Source organism: Muntiacus reevesi, chromosome 18 (assembly GCF_963930625.1).
Source record: "Muntiacus reevesi chromosome 18, mMunRee1.1, whole genome shotgun sequence".
Classification (NCBI taxonomy): domain Eukaryota; kingdom Metazoa; phylum Chordata; class Mammalia; order Artiodactyla; family Cervidae; genus Muntiacus; species Muntiacus reevesi.
The window spans coordinates 52088732-52109856 of NC_089266.1; the positions used below are offsets into that span (position 1 = coordinate 52088732).

The 21125-nt window shown below is 39.7% G+C and overlaps 2 protein-coding genes across 2 annotated transcripts in view; one reads left to right on the top strand and one right to left on the bottom strand.

Annotated features, from left to right (window-relative positions):
* Positions 1-996: 996 nt before the first annotated feature.
* The window catches only part of HSF5 (heat shock transcription factor 5), a 41178-nt gene continuing 21049 nt past the window's right edge, over positions 997-21125 (top strand). The window contains exons 1-4 of the mRNA XM_065910107.1: positions 997-1633; positions 8177-8551; positions 17016-17113; positions 20456-20977. Of these exons, the coding sequence (XP_065766179.1) occupies positions 997-1633; positions 8177-8551; positions 17016-17113; positions 20456-20977 (1632 nt within the window). The remainder of the gene's footprint in view (positions 1634-8176; positions 8552-17015; positions 17114-20455; positions 20978-21125) is intronic.
* On the bottom strand, positions 17882-18449 carry LOC136149338 (small ribosomal subunit protein uS11). The gene has a single exon (XM_065909535.1). It carries the CDS (start codon positions 18408-18410, stop codon positions 17955-17957), a length of 456 nt encoding a protein of 151 aa, XP_065765607.1. The 5' UTR covers positions 18411-18449; the 3' UTR covers positions 17882-17954.

Below are 21125 nucleotides of genomic sequence, written 5' to 3' on the forward strand. Positions count from 1 at the left end.
TGCTGCTTTGTTGGGTCTTTTTCTTCATTTTTAACTTCTAAGAAAACTTAACACTCATTTTTTCTTTTGACCCTGAGAAAGGAGTGAAACATTACTCCCCTATCTCCCCGCTATTTCCATGTTTAAAATGGCCCTCTCTTTTTTTATCAGCACAGCTCCTGCTGTATTGTCATTTATTGATCAGACAGGCCGCTATCCTTATGGATCCCATAGAATTTGGTCCCATCTGATGTGAACTTTATTTCTCTTTGTCTAAAAGTTCACCAGCTGGTTGATTAGGCACACAGGATTATACTTATCTTTGCCTGGTTCCCTCCTCATAGGCCCCTGTTTTCTTTCCACCTTGGGTAAATGGTCTTGAGCAAAGCATTGGCTGAAAAGAGTATATTTCAGAACAGATAAAATGCTACCCTTTAAAAGGTGAATTTGTGCGCTCAGGGTACTATATACCATCATCGGCATTTTTATTTGGAGAGACAAGCAATTTCAACTGTTAGGACTAATAAGAGCATAGAATTTGTTCTTGAGAATGGCTGGATTTGTTATCACCCACTTGGCACTTCCTGAATTCTAAAGCCCCACAGCCCGCCGCCTGTCGCGGTTAAGTACACGGGTCTCCGCATTCGACCGCGGATACCCAGGCGGATCTCTCTGCAGGACGCGACACCAGCCCGCGGGCCCCGGGCCCCAGAGCCCCGGCTCCCTCCGGAGGCCACCGAGCCAGCACGCCTTCTCCGCGGTGCACGTGGCCCGGGCGCAAGGGGCGGGTCGGCTCGCGCCGCCAGCGGCCGCGCAGCGGCAACTCGAGGCCCCATTGGTCGCGCCGGCGGGCGCCGCGCGGGGCTCGTGCGCCAACGGTCCCCGGGTCCGCGGCGGCGGGGCGCTGGTTGGAGGGGGCAGGGCGGAGCGAAGGCCGCGGCGGGGGGCGGGGGGAGATCGAGAACGGGGTGGGAGAGCCAGGCTCGGCGGGGCGAGGCCCAGAGCCCGGGCGGGGCGATGGAGGAGGCGCTGCTCTCCACCCCCATCAACCCCAACAACTTCCCCGCCAAGCTGTGGCGGCTGGTGAACAGCCCCCGGTACCGCTCGATCCGCTGGGACGGCCGCGGCGAGGGTCTGCTCATCGACCAGCCGCTCTTCGAGGCCGAGCTGCTCAGCCCGCCCGGGGCGGGGGCCGGGGGCGGCGGGGGCGGCGGGGCTGGGGGCGCCGGCGGCGGCGGTGGGGTCGCCGGCGTCGGGGGCGCCGGGGCCGAGCCCGAGCTCTTCAAAACAACCAACTTCACCAGCTTCATCCGCCAGCTCAACCTCTACGGCTTCCGCAAGGTGGTGCTGGGCGGGCCGGGCGCGGCGGGGCCCGGGCCGGGGCCGGGGGGCGGCGGGCCGGCGGGCGACGGGCCGCTCCACCACTTCCACAGCCCGCACTTCCGCCGCGACCAGCCGCAGCTGCTCGTGCACCTCAAGAGGCTCACCAGCGCCAATAAGGCCAAGCTGGCGGCCGGCCTGGAGGTGCCCTGCCGCCCGCCCAACCGCTTCCAGAGGCTCCTCATCACGTCGGCCTCGGCCTCGGCCTCCACCTCCCCGCTGCAGCACCAGGAGCCGCCGCCGTCGCCCTCGGGGCCCCGGCCGGAGCCGCAGGGTGAGTCCCGTCCCTCCTCGTCTGCCCTCCGCCAGCGGCAGGGCGCTCGGCCGTCGAGGGGGCAACCGCCACGCCCGCGGGCATTTCCTTGGCGGTGGCAGGGAAGCGCCCGGGAGTCGCTGTCGGCCGCGCTTGCCGAGAAGTCGGCCGCGGCCCCGGCATCGGCCCCCTTCCGCCAGCACCTCTCCTGGACGGGGCCCATGGACGCTGAGGCCCTTCTGTGTCCACTGGCGGTCACGGGGACCTCCGCGTTAGGCTGGCTTTTTTGAGTCTTCCCGGAACCCTCGTGGGCTCCAAACCTCTATCGCCATGTATCTTCTCGAGACCCGGTCTTTTCACAGCGAACACCTAAAAATAAGTAGGCCTTTGTTAAAGCCCTGGGTCTGGAAGAAACAGAACTGGCTCCTGCGTTCTGATAGGAAGCAGAACAGAGTTCCTATACAGGGTGAGGATATGGCAAAGGTCAAGGTGGGAAGGAACAGTCACAGCCTAGAGAACATAGAACATTTGTGCCAGCGCAGGGAAAGTGGTGATCAAGGTACCTTGAGTGGGTGTCTCTCCGTGACGAGCCATGCCGTCTTCCACCTATTGACACATCTAAGAAATCTTGGAAGAAGTGTTCTCACAGTGATCATATTGTAGGTTCCGGAGTAATGTGTAGAACCGTAGGCATTATTTATGTAACTTGAAAGCATAAATATAATAATATATATTCCTGTTTTTACCAGGTATTGCTCATAGGTAGAATGAATTGGCTAAACAGTTCTTTCATAGTAGCTGATTAGACCCAATGCCTATTTAAGGTGTTACGATTAGACACACGTAAAACCAAAATTTTTTTTTATAACTGTCCAGTTTTAGTTAAAAATGATTTTAGAAAGCTCATGTTTACAGCCTTGGAAATTTTCACTGTTGGCTTCAGTCTTTCAGTTTTGAAAAAAGTTTCTATGTGTAAGTCTGTATTTTGTCGTTGTTTAGTTGGTTAGTCATGTCCGACTCTTTGTGACCCCATGGACTGCAGCATGCCAGGCTTCTCTGTCCTTCACCATCTCCCCGAGCTTACTCAAACTCATTGAGTCGGAGATGCCATCCAACCATCTTGTCCTCTGTCAACCTCTTCTCTTGATTTCAGTCTTTCCCAGCCTCAGTCTTTTCTAATGAGTCAGCTCTTTGCATTAGGTGGCCAAAGTATTGGAGCTTCAGCATCAGCCCTTCCAATGAATATTCAGGACTGATTTCCTTTAGGATTGACTGGTTTTATCTCCTTGCAGTCCAAAGGACTCTCAAGAGTCTTCTCCAACACCATAGTTTAAAAGCATCACTTCTTCAGTACTTAGCCTTCTTTATGGTCCACTCTTACATCCATACGTAACGACTGGAAAAACCATAGCTTTGACTCGATGGATCTTTGTTGGCAGAGTAATGTCTCTGCTTTTTAATATGCTGTCTAGGTTGGTCATAGTTTTTCTTCCAAGGAGCAAGTGTCTTTTAATTTCATGGCTGCAGTCACCATTTGCAGTGATTTTGGAGCTAGGAAAAATAAAGTCTGTCACTGTTTACATTGTTTTCTTCTCTATTTGCCAGGAAGTGATGGGGTCAGATGCCATGATCTTAGTTTTCTGAATGTTGAGTTTTAAGCCAGCTTTTTCACTCCTTTCACTTTCATCAAGAGGCTCTTTAGTTCCTCTTTGCTTTCTGCCATAAGTGTGATGTCATCTGCATATCTGAAATTATTGATAATTCTCCTGGCAATCTTGATTCCAGCTTGTGGAATCCAGCCCGGCATTTCACATGATGTACTCTGCATAGAAGTTAAATAAGCAGGGTGACAATATACAGCCTTGACATACTCCTTTTCCAATTTGGAACCAGTCCATTGTTCCATGTCCAGTTCTAACTGTTGCTTCCTGACCTGCATACAAGTTTCTCAGGAGGCAGGTCAGGTGGTCTGGTATTCTCACCCATCTCTTGAAGAATTTTCTACAGTGTGTTGTGATCCACACAGTTAAAAGCTTAGCATAGTAGCAGAAGTAGATGTTTTTCTGGAATTCTCTTGCTTTTTCTATGATCCAGTGGTTGTTGGCAATTTGATCTCTGGTTCCTCTGCCTTTTCTAAATCCAGCTTGAACATCTAGAAGTTCTCAGTTCACGTATTGTGTTGAAGCCTAGCTTGGAGAATTTTGAGCATTACTTTGCTGGCATGTGAGATGAGTGCAATTGTGTGGCAGTTTGAACATTTTCTGGCACTGCCTTTCTTTGGGATTGGATTTCTTGGGATTGCCTTTCTTTTCTGGTCCTGAGGCCACTGCTGAGTTTTCCAAATTTGCTGGCATATTGAGTGCAGCACTTTCACAGCATTATCTTTCAGGATTTGAAATAGCTCAACTGGAATTCCATCACCTCCACTAGCTTTGTTCATAGTGATGCTTCTTAAGGCCCACTTGACTTTGCACTCAGGATGTCTGGCTCTGGGTGAGTGATCACACCGTTGTGGTTATCTGGGTCGTGAAGATCTCTTTTGTACAGTTCTTCTGGGTGTGCTTGCCACCTCTTCTTAATATCTTCTGCTTCTGTTAGGTCCATACCGTTTCTGTCCTTTATTATGCCCATCTTTACATGCAAGTCTATGTTTACTCAAACTTAAAAAACTCTCTGTGATAGAAAGTTTCTTTGACTTTTAAAATTATTTTCAACTTGATTTCTAATACCCTCCCCCTTCTTCCAGGAAGGTGAGGGTGACAGTATTCCCTTTTCTTGTTTAAAGAGTGGGTGATGTGCAGCAGCATACCAAGAAAGCAACAGGATATAATAATGAGAATTCATTCTTTACCTTCAACTAGCAGAGTAATAGAGGCGTTTTCATCATGTTAACAGAGATTTAACATAAAAGTGTCTGGCTTACTTTTCAGTTACGGGAAAATTTTAAATATACAAATAAAAGTAACACTGTGTTCAGTTTAATGTGAGCCCAGGGTAAGGAATGAGCAATCTTCATTTGGATTTTAGAAGATGGATTAGGTTGTGTATCTGTGGAGTTTAGAAGATAAGGGATTAGGTTAGAGTTCTAGGAACTAGTTGGAAAAGTGGCAGTGGCATAGGAATGTTCTAAAGGAATTCTAAAGGAATATTAAGCCATTTACTTCCATGCAGTGTCCATTGATTTTGGTGGGGAATCAAATGGAGAAAGGCAGTGGATACAATACCTTGGCATTCATTTAGATACTTGTTTTTTCAGATTGTGTATCTGGTGGGCATAAGGAGAAAAGACTGAAAATGTGTTCTTGGGAAAAACAGGATCACTACTTCAAAGAAAGAAACACACATGCATACATAGAGACCAATTCTTGCTCACTTTTTCTTCTTCTCTGATTTCTTTTTTCCCTGCCCTATCCTACACCCAGTTGTAGTTTAAGTATAGAGTTCATTTCAGTTGAAGAAGCACAGGGGCTATGTAGGATCTGATTTTCCTCACTTATAATTCAGTTGGTCAGCATTTTAAAGATTATTTGTTGAAAAACATAAATTTAATTCATAGCTAATTTTGGTATCGCTAATCCATCTGTTCATATATACCTCCATTATCATAGTTTTCATATATTTCATACATTCTGCCTGTTGGTATGTATAGAAAATATGTCAGGTGTGGATTGTCCACAACACAGACTTGGTTCACTAGGAAATCATGTTACTGATTTGGGTGGAATGTAATTCTAAGTTTAAGAATACAGGTCCAACTTTGTTTTGCTTTATTTCCATATTCTAAGCCCTTGGTTCTTCTCTTTAGGCTCACTAATTTTTATTCTGCTTAATTCTTGCATTGATTATATGCCTGACTATACTGCTCTTTCTTCATTTCCTTTTTGTGTTCTGTGTTCTACTGCAGCTTCTGATTTAAATACTTCTCTTTTGCAGTAGAATCCTCTGTGTTAGGCCCTGGTTCTTTTACCTAGGTCTATTGAGCTAGTTGTCCTGTTCACCTTCTGAGAATGTTGTTCAGTCGGTAACTGTTCAGTCTGACTCTTTGCGACTCTATGGACTGCAACATGCCAGACTTCCCTGTCCTTCACTATCTCCCGGAGTTTGCTCAAACTCATGTTGATGGAGTCGGTGATGCCATCCAACCCTCTTTTCCTCTGTACTTGATAAGAAATGTGAGGGTCACATGTTTTTCCTTTTTTGTTTGCCCACTATTGTTATCTTGTTTTTATTGGCAGTTTATTTTATAATATTTGTTAAAGCTTTCTAAACTTAACTCTCAAGAACCAAGTTTTGGGAAAGAGGCAATTTCTCTCCTGGGGACTGATTAACTCAGATTCACTTTTACAGATGGAGTAGAAAGAACAACAGAAATTCAGTCTGCCTTACATTTTTAGGATCCTGGGTTTACGCTTTGCCAAATATATATCTTAGATATCCTGAAGACATGTAGGTGATGTTCTATAAAGTTGGTAGACTAGTACCCTACGAAGTAACCTCTAACAGAAGAATAAGAGCTGAACATGTTTTAGTTCTTAATTAAAAAAAAATGTCCTTCTAATTTGTGTCCTGTGTCCTTACATTAGCAGCATCTAAAATATTTAAATATTTGTGCATCACTCAGAAGTTATCATAGTAGAAGTAGAATTGTATTTTAATTCGGGTATCAATTAGAATTTGAGAAATCAGGGTAGAGGATTCTTTAATTATCTGTTGTTATTGACAATCTGAAAATTCATCAACATTTAATCTTAAAGAGGGTAAAGAAGGGTTAGTGAGCTATTCCACACTCTAGCAATATAAAGTTTTAGCATCCAAGAAAAAAAAAATAACAAGTGATGGGCAGTTTGGGATCTCACAAACAAAAAATGTTTCTTTAGGTCCTAAAGCAAAGAATTGTCAATGGTAGTTCAAAGTGTGTATACATGTGTTTGCTAGTCAGCATAAAAACTATTTTGTATTTTAAAGAAAAGTAGTTTTTAAGAGGTGTATCATTTAAATACATTTAATCTTCTGAATGAGATTTTTTTTGTCCTTTAGATTATTTTCTCCATTAGCTCTTGATTTCCAGAATTGTTTTTTGTGTCTTATTTTAAGCTTTTTACTTTATATTGGAGCATAGCCAGTTACCAGTGTTGGGACGCTTTCAGGTGAGCAGCAGAGAGACTCAGTGATCCATATACATGCATCTCTTTGCCTCTGAACTCCCGTTCCATCCAGACTGCCACGTAACATGGAGCAGTGTTCGCTGCGCGACACGACAGGTCCATTTTAAATACAGCAGTGTGTACGCATCTGCCCCAAACTACTATGTTTGCTTATTTTTGGCATTAATGCTTTATTCTTTTTAAATTTTAAGAGTTTGAGCAAAATCCATTTGAATCAGGCAGCGCCAAAACAGAAGTGGTTATGAGCACTTACAAATGCTTCATTCTTTAGAAGAACTCAAACATTATAGGAATACTAGAACAAAAGATGTGTGACAGGTTTAAATATTTGGATAAGTAGGTATGTGAGTGCCATCTTTAGCAGATGAGTAGCACGTAAATTAGACTTTCCCTCTGCTTTATAGATTATATAGTTTTTATATCTATTTTATTTATATAGATATAGTTTAATACAACAAAAACAAATTGAAAACGCTTTGTGAACCATGTAATTTAATAGGTAAAATCCTTCCTAGGAATAAATTAGGCTACTTTTATCTTCAAGAACCACAGTCTTTAAGTTCAGCTTGCAGCTTTTATATTTTCCTTTTCTTCATTATGTAGTATTGCTCTTTCTCTCTCTTCCTCATCTCCACTGATTAATTCTTTCTACCTTTTTAGATAAGAAAAAGCAAATCTAGGAATCTCTTGTCCTGAATGTGTGGATTTTTAACACTCTCCAAGTGATTCAAATGTAAATCACTGTTTGAGATTGATTGATATCTAGGAAGGGACTAGAGATACTCTGAAGAAAAAGAGACCATGGAAAATTTTTGATTCAGGAATGAACAAGTCAGAGTTTCCAAGCTTGACTTTTCTGCAAAGATTGTTACTAAAATTTTTTTAAAAATTGAAAGGAAGCGAAGAACATGAAATTTATTTTTGTGGTATAATTTTTATTTTCTCCGTACTTATATCTTTCATGAATATGGTTGAGTGCTTATTTTCGTACCTATTATTAAGATTCCTAAGTGATTTGAAAGACCAAATGGAATTTCTAAAACTTCTAGGAAATACTAATAGTTTACTGATTGGGAAAATCTGGGTCAGTCAGTTGAGGTGAAAGGTAAGATGACATTTAACCTTTGATTTAATGTTAGAGTTTGGCCACTTTGTCTCTTATTGCAATCATACTGACAACCAAACAAAATTTGTTTGATTATTTTTTTAGCATTATGTTTGTAATTTCATATTCTGTGTTCTGAACTTGTTTTTACCAATAAATTTCTGTTGTGTTGAGAATGGCTGGGAACTCAGCATATTCACAAGTGAAGAGTAGTGTGTATTTTGTGACTTTTGGTTTACTACGTCTGGTGGTGTAATATAAAATTAGTAAATGTGCTCTTCCTCTTTTATACAGGACCAGTGGCTGTAGGACAATTTCACCGGTCGTTCCGGCGAGATAGTCTGTCTCCTTACTCCTACGTATCAACTTCATCCCACAACCACAGTACTTTTCCTCTGAAAGGTTTAGATCGGACCCCGATCCCTCCTAGAACATGGCAGAACTCTCTTGGAATGCACCCAGGACAAGTGGAAACGTCTCCCACTTTTTCAGATAAAGGGGTTCCGTTTCCTGTACTACAGAGGTTTCCAACTGAGGTCACGTATACCCTGCAGCCCAGTGCCACATCCGTACACGTTCAGCAAGGGCCTCAAACGATGGTCAGCTCCTCCCAAAAATACAGTAACTACACACCCTCAGCGCAGTACTCCCAAGCCTACTATCCAACAGGTATGAGAAATTCAAGTTCAGTGGTTTCTTTTAAGGTGCTTGATAATGAGAATTTATATTTTAAATGCATTTTTGTACGCATAAACAAAAATAGGAATATGCATCTAAGAAATGTCAAAGATTTCTCATGAGTGCTCATTTTTTTAGCAATATGTGAAATTTCATTGTGTTCTTAAAGGCTGTAAAAATTGTTGGCACATAGAAGTGTATGTTTTAGTGAAACTTTGGTATCCTCAAAATATGTTCTGGTAAGATTTAGTACACCAGATCTTGGTATAACACTGTTCTTGGTGTAGTAGTTTTTTGTGGGTTTTTTCTTTTAGAAAAAAATACTTACACTACATATTATTTTTTAGTTATATAGGTGAGACTATCTCATAATGAAATCATCTTAGTATCTCAGTAATGAAGTTTAATAAAAGAGCCTACTCACCATCTCTTAAGACTAAATTATATTCTTTTAATAAAAATGTAATGGTGTGGTTTGGCAATGCATTCCTTGCAGAGTTAATCTCAGCCAGCGAATAGCTGGGAGTAGCTGAGAGAAGAGCCTGACAACTGACCTAGAGCTCAGCCAAGGGCATGGAAGACCTGCCAATAGAGCTCAGGCCACTCCTTGGGAATCCATGTGATAGTGACCATCCATTTAGCTTCTTGGGGCCAGGGGATGTCTTTGTAGGGATACATTTTTGCAGAATGATAATGTTACCATTTAGTTAAAAACAATTTATTGTTTTGCAGAAGCACCATAGAGGTGATGTGTGTTTTCATTAGTGTTTTACAAAGAATGATGAAAAGGGGCAGTAGAAAAAAGTCAAGGGTCAAGGCTTTCAGAAAAGACCAGGAAGAGAAAAAAGGGGGCAGTCCTTTGCCCTTTGAACTAAGAGTGTAGGCATATTAAGTAAGTAGAGCTGGAAGCAGTCTCCAGCGGTATTTTTGTTAGACCACTCTTCCCAGGCAGGCCGAAATCAAAAACTAAAATAAGTGGGAGGCATGTAAATTAGATAAGGGGGTTAAATGATTGGTTGTCTTTTAAAAGCTATAAATTTGAAAACTGCTCCATTTATAGTAATGCTGGTAATATCCAACCACATTTATGTATTATTGGCTCATTGCATTCTACCTAAATTTTACAGACAGTAAAAGGGATTGCTTTATTTTCTCAAAGCACTTAAGTTCAATAATATCAAAATAATAAAACCAGAGGTTAAATTAGATTGAATTTTATAGATTTTTGGAGCTGCTACTGTTTTGGTGGATGGAGAAGGATAAAGGGAAGAAATTATATAGAGTAAGACGATATAGCACTTCTAATCATTTGCCTATTAGAAATTAAAAAATCTTTTTTTTAACCTTATATATAAAGAAAGTGGAGGCCTAATTCTTTTTTCCCCCAGACTTTCAGCTAATTCTTTGAAGAACAAAAATATCTGGGTGATCTTGAAAGCTAGAAGATGATGTTATATATCTTATATATAGCAACAAATAGTGTCAGATCTTTCCTGAGGGATTTTTAATCAATATTTTAATAAATTAGGCATTCTATCTAAATTATAATTTGGCTGCATTCCCTAAATGCATAGAATATATATATACACATATATAGATATACACACACACACACACATAAGAGAGAGACAGTCTTTCTTATACTTGCTTTACGTGATGTAACCCATCTACTGGACAACACCCCTGTCTCTCTTCCTTTTAGCAATGAATGTTTCTCTTTCTTTTCCTAACCTCCCTTAAACGCCCCTCCTCTACACTACTAAAGACTCAAAAACTTCTGGGGAGTTGAAATTTAGAAGGACTACCACAAAGAGAGAAATGTGCTTGGCCTTCTAACTTGGAATTTTGGAGAAATTTTCCTATGTACATATTAGATATGGCGGTTAGGCTCCATATTACTGTTAGTGCTGCAGTTAAGGTACGGATGGTTATAGTCTGGCTTAGGAGCCAGACTAGCCTGTATGATGATGTTTCTATGGGAAAATGTGTTCCAAGTTCTGAACAATCCTCTTAGAAACTCCTAGTTCTAAATTTTATGAGAACTAGTTGTATGTTACTAGAAAATACTACAAATAGTTAATATTATTCATTATAGAAGTACTATTTGTTAAATTATTACAATTTAGGATCTATGTCATTTAAAAATATTTTGTGTTAGTTTGGATTTAAATTATAAATAAATTTATTGATTTAATAATTACATTGAAAATTGTCTCCAGGAGTCCCAGATAAGGACTAGGAAAGAGACACATTAAAAGAACAAGTGCTGCTGCTGTTTTGATAGTATAGAGTGCATATGAAATAGAATCTTGCATTATCTGAATTTTTGTTTTGTCTTCTTTGATATGGATGATTGAAATTACTGTGAAGGTTCTGACGTTATGAGAAAAAGAAAAATCTCATGATTTCATGATGAATTCTCATATATAGAGTAATTCTATGATATAATGTAGGCAAAATTGCTTTGAACATTCTGAAGTACTATAGAAATAAAAAGTTGTATTGTTAAATACAAAAGACCTGCTATGGAAGGAAAAGAAAATGCCAAAGAAATAACTGTACAAGTGCTTAATTCCTCCAAATCTCAGGTGAAGGAGGCAAAACATAGTGAGCAGTTTAACCAATAGTTAGTGAATACCTGTTTGTGAAGGACTTTACGAATGACTTTACCAAAGTTAAGTAGAATACTACTCTCAGAAGCAGGATAATAATCACTCTCAATCCAGCTCTCCAAATCCTAATAAAGTAACTAATTTTGGAATAATGGTCATACTTTTATCCTTTCAAAGTAAACTATGTGACTTGAGATTTGGATCAAATTTTAGTTAAAAAAAAAACAATACTCAACTTCATTTAAAAATCAGTTATATTGAAAATAAACTTGGATGTGGTCTTCATGTGGTATAACCAGTAAACTTTGTATTTTGTAATATTTCATAAATTATTTGTCTAGTAAAGCCAAACTTTGAGACTAAAAAACTGCTCTCAGACTGACTCATAAATGGACTCACCTGACTGATTTCTTATATTTGTCTTTCCTCTCTTGAAGCATCTGTTTTCTTTGCCTAGCTCGTTTACATTTTTTCCACTCTTACCCCTTCTTCAAAGACAAAATGTTATAGATCCACCATTAGTGAACTCTCTTTAGTCTTGCCTGGTCTTGAATTCAGCTTTCTTCTCTAATGCTGTTTTCAGGGTGCTACTATAATTTAATTTCCCTTTTTTATAAAAAAACTTTATTTCAGACCTTTTTGTTTTGCTCGTTCTGTATGTATTTGAACATACATAAGAATATTAGTATATTCATATTTATATATAGAATCCTGTATTGAGGAATTGTTTTCCTTTGACTCATGTTCTAATGCTGAACTGATTCAAAGTTAACTTTGACTTTTTTCCCCAAGTTAAGTTTTAAGCTCAAAGCAGTGATTGGTGATTTGTAGCTGCCCTTTATCTCGTATTCTATGTAACGTATTTGTGTAGCAGTCACTGTGACCAGGTACTATGCCGAGTGCTTTCCAAGTATTAGTTCATTTAATCCTCAGAACACCTTTGTAAGCTAGGCGATGTAGTCATCCTCATTGTAGAGGTTAGACGCAGAAGCACAGCTCGGCACAGGCAGCGCTAGGAACCACGTCTAGGCAAATCCTCTCGAGCTCATTCGTTCGGCCAACATGTTCTGCCTGCTGCCGCCTGCCTGCTGGTAATACAGAGAGGACATTTGGTTTGTTTCGTTTTCCTTTTGAGAGGCTCTTTTCTGATATACCTCTTCCCCAGAGGCAGTTCCTTCCAGAGAGGGTAGGTGACAGACGCTGGTGGGGGACCTCGCCTTCTGGGCTGCCGATGGCGGGGCACTCACGCTGGGCTGGTGACTCCCTCTGGTCGAGCAGAGAGGCAGACTCCATCCAGCTGCAGCTGTGTCTGACTCATTCCCGTATCCCCCGCACCTGGTGCATGCTTGGCCGTCATGGGCTCTCAGTAAATATTTATTGAGTAAACGAAGCAATTCTAGCCTCAGCTTTGCAGTTAGTCATCTGATGGACATTGTGACTTCTGTGGATTATTTCATGTCACTCAGTTTCAATTTCCGTTTCCAAAAGTGGCAATAATAGTTTGGGTCTGGGATTAAATGAATTAATGTATAGAATTTGAATAGATTTAAAACACTTAAAAACTTGATATTTACATATAAAGGATAACATTTTAAAAGCTATATTTCAAATGAGCCTAGCTACTAACACTTTAAAGGCTGACTGAAGTGATTTATAAGAATATACCTTTCTCATGAAGGTGCATGTGTTTTATTATTTAAAAAATTTTCTGAATTGACTCTTGGGCAGAGAAGGTTGATTATTACTGTTTTGAAGTACATTAAATTTTAAACATTTGATCTTTAGGTTTTTCATTCTACATAATGTACATAAACAAGTATAGAATATGAAGTTATAAGAACTTTCTGATGGCTCTGGGAGCCTGTATTGTCAGTTTCTCTGGCGAGGTCTGATTTTGTTCTTATGGAGAGAGGGACTTGGCGTAGATACACTAGAAGGATTTTTAAGCAAAAGCACAATTATATTTTATTTTCTTTTCATTGAGGTAAAATACATGTAAGATTGACCATTTTATCCATTTTTAAGCGTACAGCTCTGTGGCATTAAATACATTCACATTGTTGTACTAGCATCACCGCCATCCTTTTCTAGAACGTTTTCGTCTTTCCCCAGCAGAAACTCTGTACCCAGTAAACACTTAACTTCACATTCCCCTCTCGCCATCTTGTGGCGGCTGCCGTCCTGCTTTCTGTCTTGAAGAATCTGATAACTCTAGGAACCTCATATGAAGGCAATCATATATTTGTCCTTTTGTGATTGGCATCTTTCACTTGTTCCGAGTCATTGATACTGTGGCATGAGTCAAATCTCCTTCCTTTAAAATGCTGAATAATTTTCTGAAATTTCTATATTTACAGACCACATTTTGTCAGTTCACCTGTTGATAGACACTAGGTTGCTTCCACCTTTTGGCCATTGGTGCTCTGAACTTGGTTCTACAATAATATGTTCTGCTTTGACTTCTTATGGTTATAGACTCGAATACCATTTCTTTACCTCACTGTAGATGAGGCGGTGTTGAGGTTCTAGTTGCTGTAGTAACTTACCTTGAAATTAACTTTACTATTAGGATATTTTTCCTTTTGAGTGTTTCTTCGCTGTTGATACTGTACTATTCCAGAGTAGCTTCAAGTCCAAAACATTTTAATTATAAGTTTGAATTACCTACATTGGATAAAGTGTATGAACTTGTTTTCCTAACCTATAATGGATGTGAAAATTTTTACCTTTAGATAAATTTTTAGTAATCTATTTTTACCATAAAAGATGTCATCAACTCTTATATTTGAAATAGAAATTGTTCACTATTTCCAGCTTTTAGTCTACATGCGATTCAGTGCCTTAAGTGAGCACTGCCTTCAGAAAGATACTGAAGGATCTTTATGGAGATGAATGTGTCTTCATAGTGATGAACTCAGTTTTAGAAGTGTTAGTACTTTCACAGTGCTTTCCTAATGCACATTAGATTAATTTGTCATGTATGAAGCACACAGTTGTATTTTTATAACTAGATTTTCATATCCAGTGAACTTATTAATACTTTGCTTTGTTCTGGTTTGTTGAGTGTATGAAGTAGGACTGAACTGGTAAGGAAGTAGCCATTGAGGAGTCTTTTTGGATTACCTATTCACCTCTCTTTCTTCATGCAGGTACCTTTCTATTTTCCATTTGTAACTGGACACTTTAAAGGACAGTCACTATTTTGCTGTTTCCTTAGATACCAAATCAGCTATCAACTATATATTAATATATTCACTTGTATGTTATATTTTATTGTTGTATATTCTATTTTATTTTTTCAAGAAATTTACTTTAAGGTACACTCTAACAGCTGTTCATAATGGGTAAACAGTGTCGTCAGATTGATTATAGCACTATCGGAACAATAAAGCTAATACCTTTCATTGATTTATTTGTAACAAAACACTGTTATGGTGCCCTGATGGGTGAAAGATCCCTTGGCAGGAGGAAATGGCAACTCACTCCAGCATTCTTGCCTGGAAAATTCCATGGACAGAGGAGCCTGAGGAGCTGCAGTCCATGGGTTCACAAAGAACCCGACATGACTGAGCACACACACACGCGATAGGTGAAAATCTACGACACGCGATAGTTGACAATCTACAGCCCCCGACTGAGTCTTTTCTGCCACTAGGGGGCAGTTTTCCTTAGCTGATAAAACTGGAAAAAGATCCCAGTTTTTTTCAGTTTCAGCAAACCCTGCAGTCCCCTCCTTAGCTTTTTGGATTTAACTTATTTCCCAGGGTATTTATGCTTTTAAATATTCTGGGAAACCAAATTCCAATCCCCAAATTTTTAATTGTATATTTGAATAATCTCCAAGGATATGGGAAGTGACAGCTGCTTGAATTTTATGTGGCCATCCTAGTAATATCTGGCTTTTTTAACCACTGGAATTGTTAAAATTATGTAATTCAGAAAACATCAACCCTTATATTTTTATTTGAACTAGAATTCTATCCACTATTTTAATTTTTTATTTCCCTGCGTAAAATTTAATGCCTTAAAATGCACATGATATAATAAAATATTTCTCTTATACCTTTATGAACTTGTGACATTTTAAAAATCCATGGTCAGTAATGGATAAAAAGAGAAGCATTTTGATGAATTTTTGCAATTGTTAGGCTAATTTACTTCAAAGATTACAGAATAAGATTATTTAGTAATTTTACTAGCATATTCAGAATATGAGAAATGTGGACCAAAAATGTTGCCACCTGTAAATAAAGACACCTTAAAAATATTCCACAAGTGGAGTTCTAGTAAAATTAAAGTATTACATTTTAGGAAGAAAGATTAGGGAAATATCATGATACATTGAAGAGCACGTACTTTACAGTTTGATGATTGCCTCTGTCACTATCAGCTTTGTGAACTTTACATTTTTTAATATCCCTGAGCTTTAATTTCCTTATTTTTGTAAAGTAATGTTAATATCTCATTCAGTTGTTTGGATTAAATGAGGCAGTACATGTAAAGGGCCTTGGACTGCGCCTGGAATATGTTAGGTGCTCAGTAAATGTCATACTCTCTTTAATCCAAAGGTGTGATGTTATAACTGATTCTCATTCGTTCTGGAGATTCTCTCTCTGGAAAAGAGGAGACTCAACCAATTATTAAGGCTGCATCTGTAAGTATGGGGACTTCCCTGGTAGCTCAGCTGGTAAAGAATTTGCCTGCAATGCAGGAGACCCCAGTTTGATTCCTGAGTTGGGAAGATCTCCTGGAGAAGGGAATGGCTACCCACTCCAGTATTCTGGCCTGGAGAATTCCGTGGACTATTCCACGGCGTCACAAAGAGTCAGACACGACTGAATGACTTTAACTTCACTGTAAGTATGACTATACCAGTACAAAGAATTCAGTCTTTTCATGGTATCCTAACTATAAAGAGGAAGTTTGGAAAATATGTATTTCCTTAACTAAAATGATTAGCTATTTGTATACTGATTGCTTACTGTATGTCAGTGTTGTTCTTAGTAGGTACTGTTACTATTCCTGTTCTATTAATAGTAGGATACAGAAATGGAGCCCAAAGGGATTGACCTTACTCCAGTTTATGCTCTTGTTGTTTAGTCACTAAGTCGTGTCTGACTCTTTTTCAGCCCCATGGACTGACTGTAGCCCGCCAGGCTCCACTGTCCTTGGGATTTCCCAGGCAAGAATACTGGAGTGGGTTGCCGTTTCTTTCTCCAGGGTGTCTTCTTGACCCAGGGATGGAATCTGCATCTCCTGCATTGGTAGGCAGGTTCTTTACCACTGAGCCACCAGGGAAGCCTCAGGTTTGTGTAACTAGGCTCCAAAGGCAGACAGTCTAGCTCTAGGTCTGAGTTCCTAACCACTTGGCTAAATGATTAAAACACTTTTTTCCATAGATTTCACTGGATGCATTGTATATACAGTAGGAGTGTTTGGAGAGTTTTTATACTTATTTTATACTTAAAAACACCTTCTTCCAAATGTTTGTTACTATTAAAATGATTGAAATAATTATTTTAGAATTCTGAATATGTTCTGATATTTTCAATAAAAGGAAATTACTACTTTCAGTAAGAATAAATGGTTAGAAATGTAGCAAAATACTTAGGTGCTAAAGGATTCATTTATAAAAGTAGAAATGACCCTTTTAAGTGACTTTTAATATTGCTTTATTACTGTTTGTTTTCAATGAATAATGGCACCTCATTGGACTAAATATATTATATTGCACCCACAAAGGAAAACTTTTGCAAGTTTTTGCTCCAGGTTGAAAGAGGGGAGCGCCTTGAAGGCTGCGGGTTTCTGTGGGCTGACAGCTTTTCTGTGTGGCTTTGTTCCAGCCGTGCTGCAGTGCTGCTCGCCCTCCACGCACATGGACGCGCTCAGTAGCTGTGTCAGCCCCACCGCCTCTTCCTACGCACACTGCAACTACTTCCAGGTAAGAGCTGGGAGCCGTGGACATTCTCTGCGTCAGGAGCAGTACGGTTGGCCAGTTGACCACGCAGAGTTTCAGCGTGTAATTTTATCTTAATGAGTAGCCGGAGGTAAGCTGTGGATTATGGCCTCAGTTTTTCTCAATTCTTAAAAAAAAAAAAAAAAAAGAGTTGATGTAAATGATGTCTGAACATTCTTCCAGGCCTACACTTCTGGGCCTACTATTAGGCACTAGCCACATGTAGGCTATTTAAATTAAAATTAATTAGAATTAAACAAAATTTAAAAATCATTCCTTAGTCACTAGCCACATTTCAGATGCTTAATAGTTTCATATGGCTAGGGGCTACCGAATTTTATAGCGCACAGAACATTTTCATCATTGCTGTCAGTTAGTTGAAACAGTGTCGTTCAACTAAACTGTCAGTGGTGGTAAAACTGAATACAGTGGTAAACTAATTTATTTTTCCAGGTAAGCTCTAAAAGTATATAAATCACCAAATGACAGATCCTTCCAAGATACCACAGATAATTACTTTTTTTTTTTTAAGGGAGAAAGGGAAAATGATGTAAAAAATGAGAAAGCCCCCGTGTTGTAAACACCACACTTCAATCATTTTCTCATTATTTATTAGGAAGCAATTTCTTTGATTTAAATGTTGTAGACTACCAGTTTTAGGATAAAATTAAATCCTGTTTGTATTTTTATGTTGCAGTTGCTTAAAGATTGGAATTGTTTTCCTTTGATATCATGTAATCACGATAGCTTCCATTCTTTTTTTTTTTTTTTTTTTTTTACATCAAAGCAATTTATTAACAGAAAGCAATGATTTGAGGAGTCTTGTTCACAGACGGCGACCACGGCGACCCCCCTTCCTGCGGGTGCTGTCGGAGGGAATGGGGGTGACATCCTCAATCCGCCCAATCTTCATCCCTGAGCGGGCAAGGGCTCTGAGCGCTGACTGGGCCCCTGGTCCAGGAGTCTTGGTCCTATTTCCTCCTGTGGCCCGGAGTTTGATGTGGAGGGCAGTGATGCCCAGCTCCTTGCATCTCTGGGCTACATCCTGGGCAGCCAACATGGCAGCATATGGAGAGGACTCATCTCGGTCAGCCTTCACCTTCATCCCACCAGTTACACGGCAGATGGTTTCCTTGCCAGAAAGATCGGTGACGTGCACAAAAGTGTCGTTGAAGGATGCAAAGATGTGGCACACACCAAATACATTTTCTCCTTCAGCCACCTGAGGGCCGAGGCTGATGACCTGTTCTTCCTTCTTTTCCTTCCCCTTGCGAGGTGCCATTTCTGCGCGTCTTCTCCAGACTCCGCCACCGGAAAAAGAGGATAGCTTCCATTCTTAAAAAATACCTTACTAGTGGCATTCCAGTACTCAAAAGTGCATTCCTGTTTTCTTTTTTTTAATTTAGAAAATATACATTGGAAGTCAAATTATAATCAGATTGTTGTTTGGAGAGTACAGAATCCAGTTAGGGGGACATAGATGGACATATTTAATGCAGATATCATCAAGCATGTTAGTCTAGCTGTTTCATTTTCACTGGAAGGACATGTCTGTCTCACAAATTAGATGCTCTTATCTGTAGATTCAGGCATTCTCTCCCCTGGGTCATACTAGAGAATCTCTGTTGGTATTTCTTGATTATGTTTTAAATAAGTCATTTAAAACATCTTTAAAGACTTTTTCTTATTGCAAAGGCAATACATGTTGATTGTAGGAAAACAGATAAGTAGACATAAAACTTTTATTTTAAAAAGTTTTTTTTAATTATGTATTTATTTATTTTTGGGTGTGCTGGATCCTCACTGCTTTGCGCTGACTTTCTCTACTGTGACGAGTGGGGACTACTTTTCCTTATGGTTCAAGGACTTCCCATTGCTCTACTTTCTCCCATTGCGGAGAACAGGCTCTGTGCTCGTGGGCTTCAGGAGTTGCAGCACTTGGGCTCAGTAGTTGTGCCATGCAGGCTTTAGTTGCCCTGCAACATGCGGAATCTTCCTGGACCAGGGATAGAACCCGTGTCCTCTGAACTGGCAGGTGGATTCTTACCTACTGCATCACCAGGGAAGTCTGACATAAAAATTTTAAATGGAAAAAAGGGAAGGATTTCAGAAGCCATTCTGGAAATAATTGCAGTTAAGTTTTGTTGGATTGTAGATGTGATGACTGGGCATGAATGGTTCGTATATTGTAATGATTAAGAGCAAGAATTCTGGAGTCAGGCAAACCTAGGCTTGAAACCTGGCTCTGTTAGTTATTTCATTGTGACTTTGAGTAAATTATAAAGTTTCTCTGAACTTTAGTTCCACTATTTGGAAATGGAGATTATCACATTTCATTGACCTCTTATGAGGATTAAATGAAATAATGTACAGAAAGCACTTTGTGTATGCCTGGCATGTAGTAACAACTCAATAAATGGTGTACAGCTATAGTACAGTAGCTTGATGTTTAAAGCCATTTAGATTTACATTATTTGGCATTAGTGGCCTTCAAATTATTGATGCAGTCTTTGTAGTGTGTTTGGCGACATTGACTCACTACCTATTTTATTTAATTATAACTCTTCTGTATCTTATGTTTATAACCTGATATAGTCAGCAAACAATTACTGAATACCTATTCTGTGCAAAACTCTGCATTTGGCAACACCTCAATACATATTTTATTTAATCATTACTCTTCAGTATTCTGTGTTCATAGCTTGAGGCTGTTTATCATCAGATGTAACTGTGCGCACTACTATGTATAAGAGAATACATCTTGAGGATATCAGTCTAAAAGTGACAGCTATTTTAATCTATTGTTTTAGTATTAAAATAATCTCAACAAAGGACATTTGATGTTCCATCCATTTTTTCCCCAGATTATTTGGAGCAGAATATCAGTATTTCCCCCTGAATCTATTGAAGCATTGGTGGACTTGTGAGCAGCCTGTGTTTATTTCCTTACTACATTCCTAAAACAAGTGTATGTTTTTGTCTGTCAACCTTTCTGATAGAATTTGATACATAGACATTTTATCAGCAAATAGGTATTTGGATACTATAGCTTGTTTTTGATTTTGTGTACTTTAACCCTGAGAATTGTTGGTCCATTCCAATATTAAAACTTAGCATAGTGGTTGACATATAATAGTTCGTGTGCTAATGCTAACAATAGAGTTAAAGGTACCACTGCCGAAAACTTGACTGGCATTCAAGTTTTCTTAGTGAACTTCAAGTTTAATTTGTTTATGTTTAGCATTCATCAGCGTAAATGTTTTTGCTTTCCTCCTTAATTTCATATTTGATTTTCTATCCAAAGAATCCTATTTTCTCTTTTCCCAGAATCCTCCAATGCAGTCTTCCTATCCAGTTGAATTTCTGCCTTCTAATTGGCCTTGCAGTGCTACTGATGAAAATAAAAAGACAGAAGTAAACCTAGAGGCTGTTTTTCAGATAGTAGATGAGTTGCATTCCTCCCCTAAATTGGAGATGGTCAAGGTGGAGCCTGTTGAGAATCAGTGCTCAACATCCCAGTCTAATAGAGGCCAACATATTCTAGCTAATTCAAACAACAGCAATCCATCTTCCACAAGTCAGGCTAGCCAGCTGGAGCCACTTACTCCTGTAGGCTCAGATATTACGTCTTTTGTGGTTGGAACAGAACAGGCAATTACCTGCTCTCTACCACAGTCACCTGAGTACATCTATACCGTCCACCCAGCTCAGCCTGCTGAAAATACTACAATGCAAGAGTCTGCAATCAACCAGCAAGCTCACATCAAACTGAAGGAGCAGCTGAGTCATAATCCATCGCCATCTTCAGTAGCGTTTGTGCAGGAAGGGCTACCATTCAGCACACACCAGGTAAGAGGCAAAGAAAAACTCCTAGTAATGTTCAGAGGTACCTGGTGCTTCTTGCTAAGGACTGTTGTAGTCGGGCCTTTGTCCCGGTTTTATTTGGGTTTAATACGAGTTCATTATGCTTTCCAGAAGGATCATGTCCCAGTGGTTC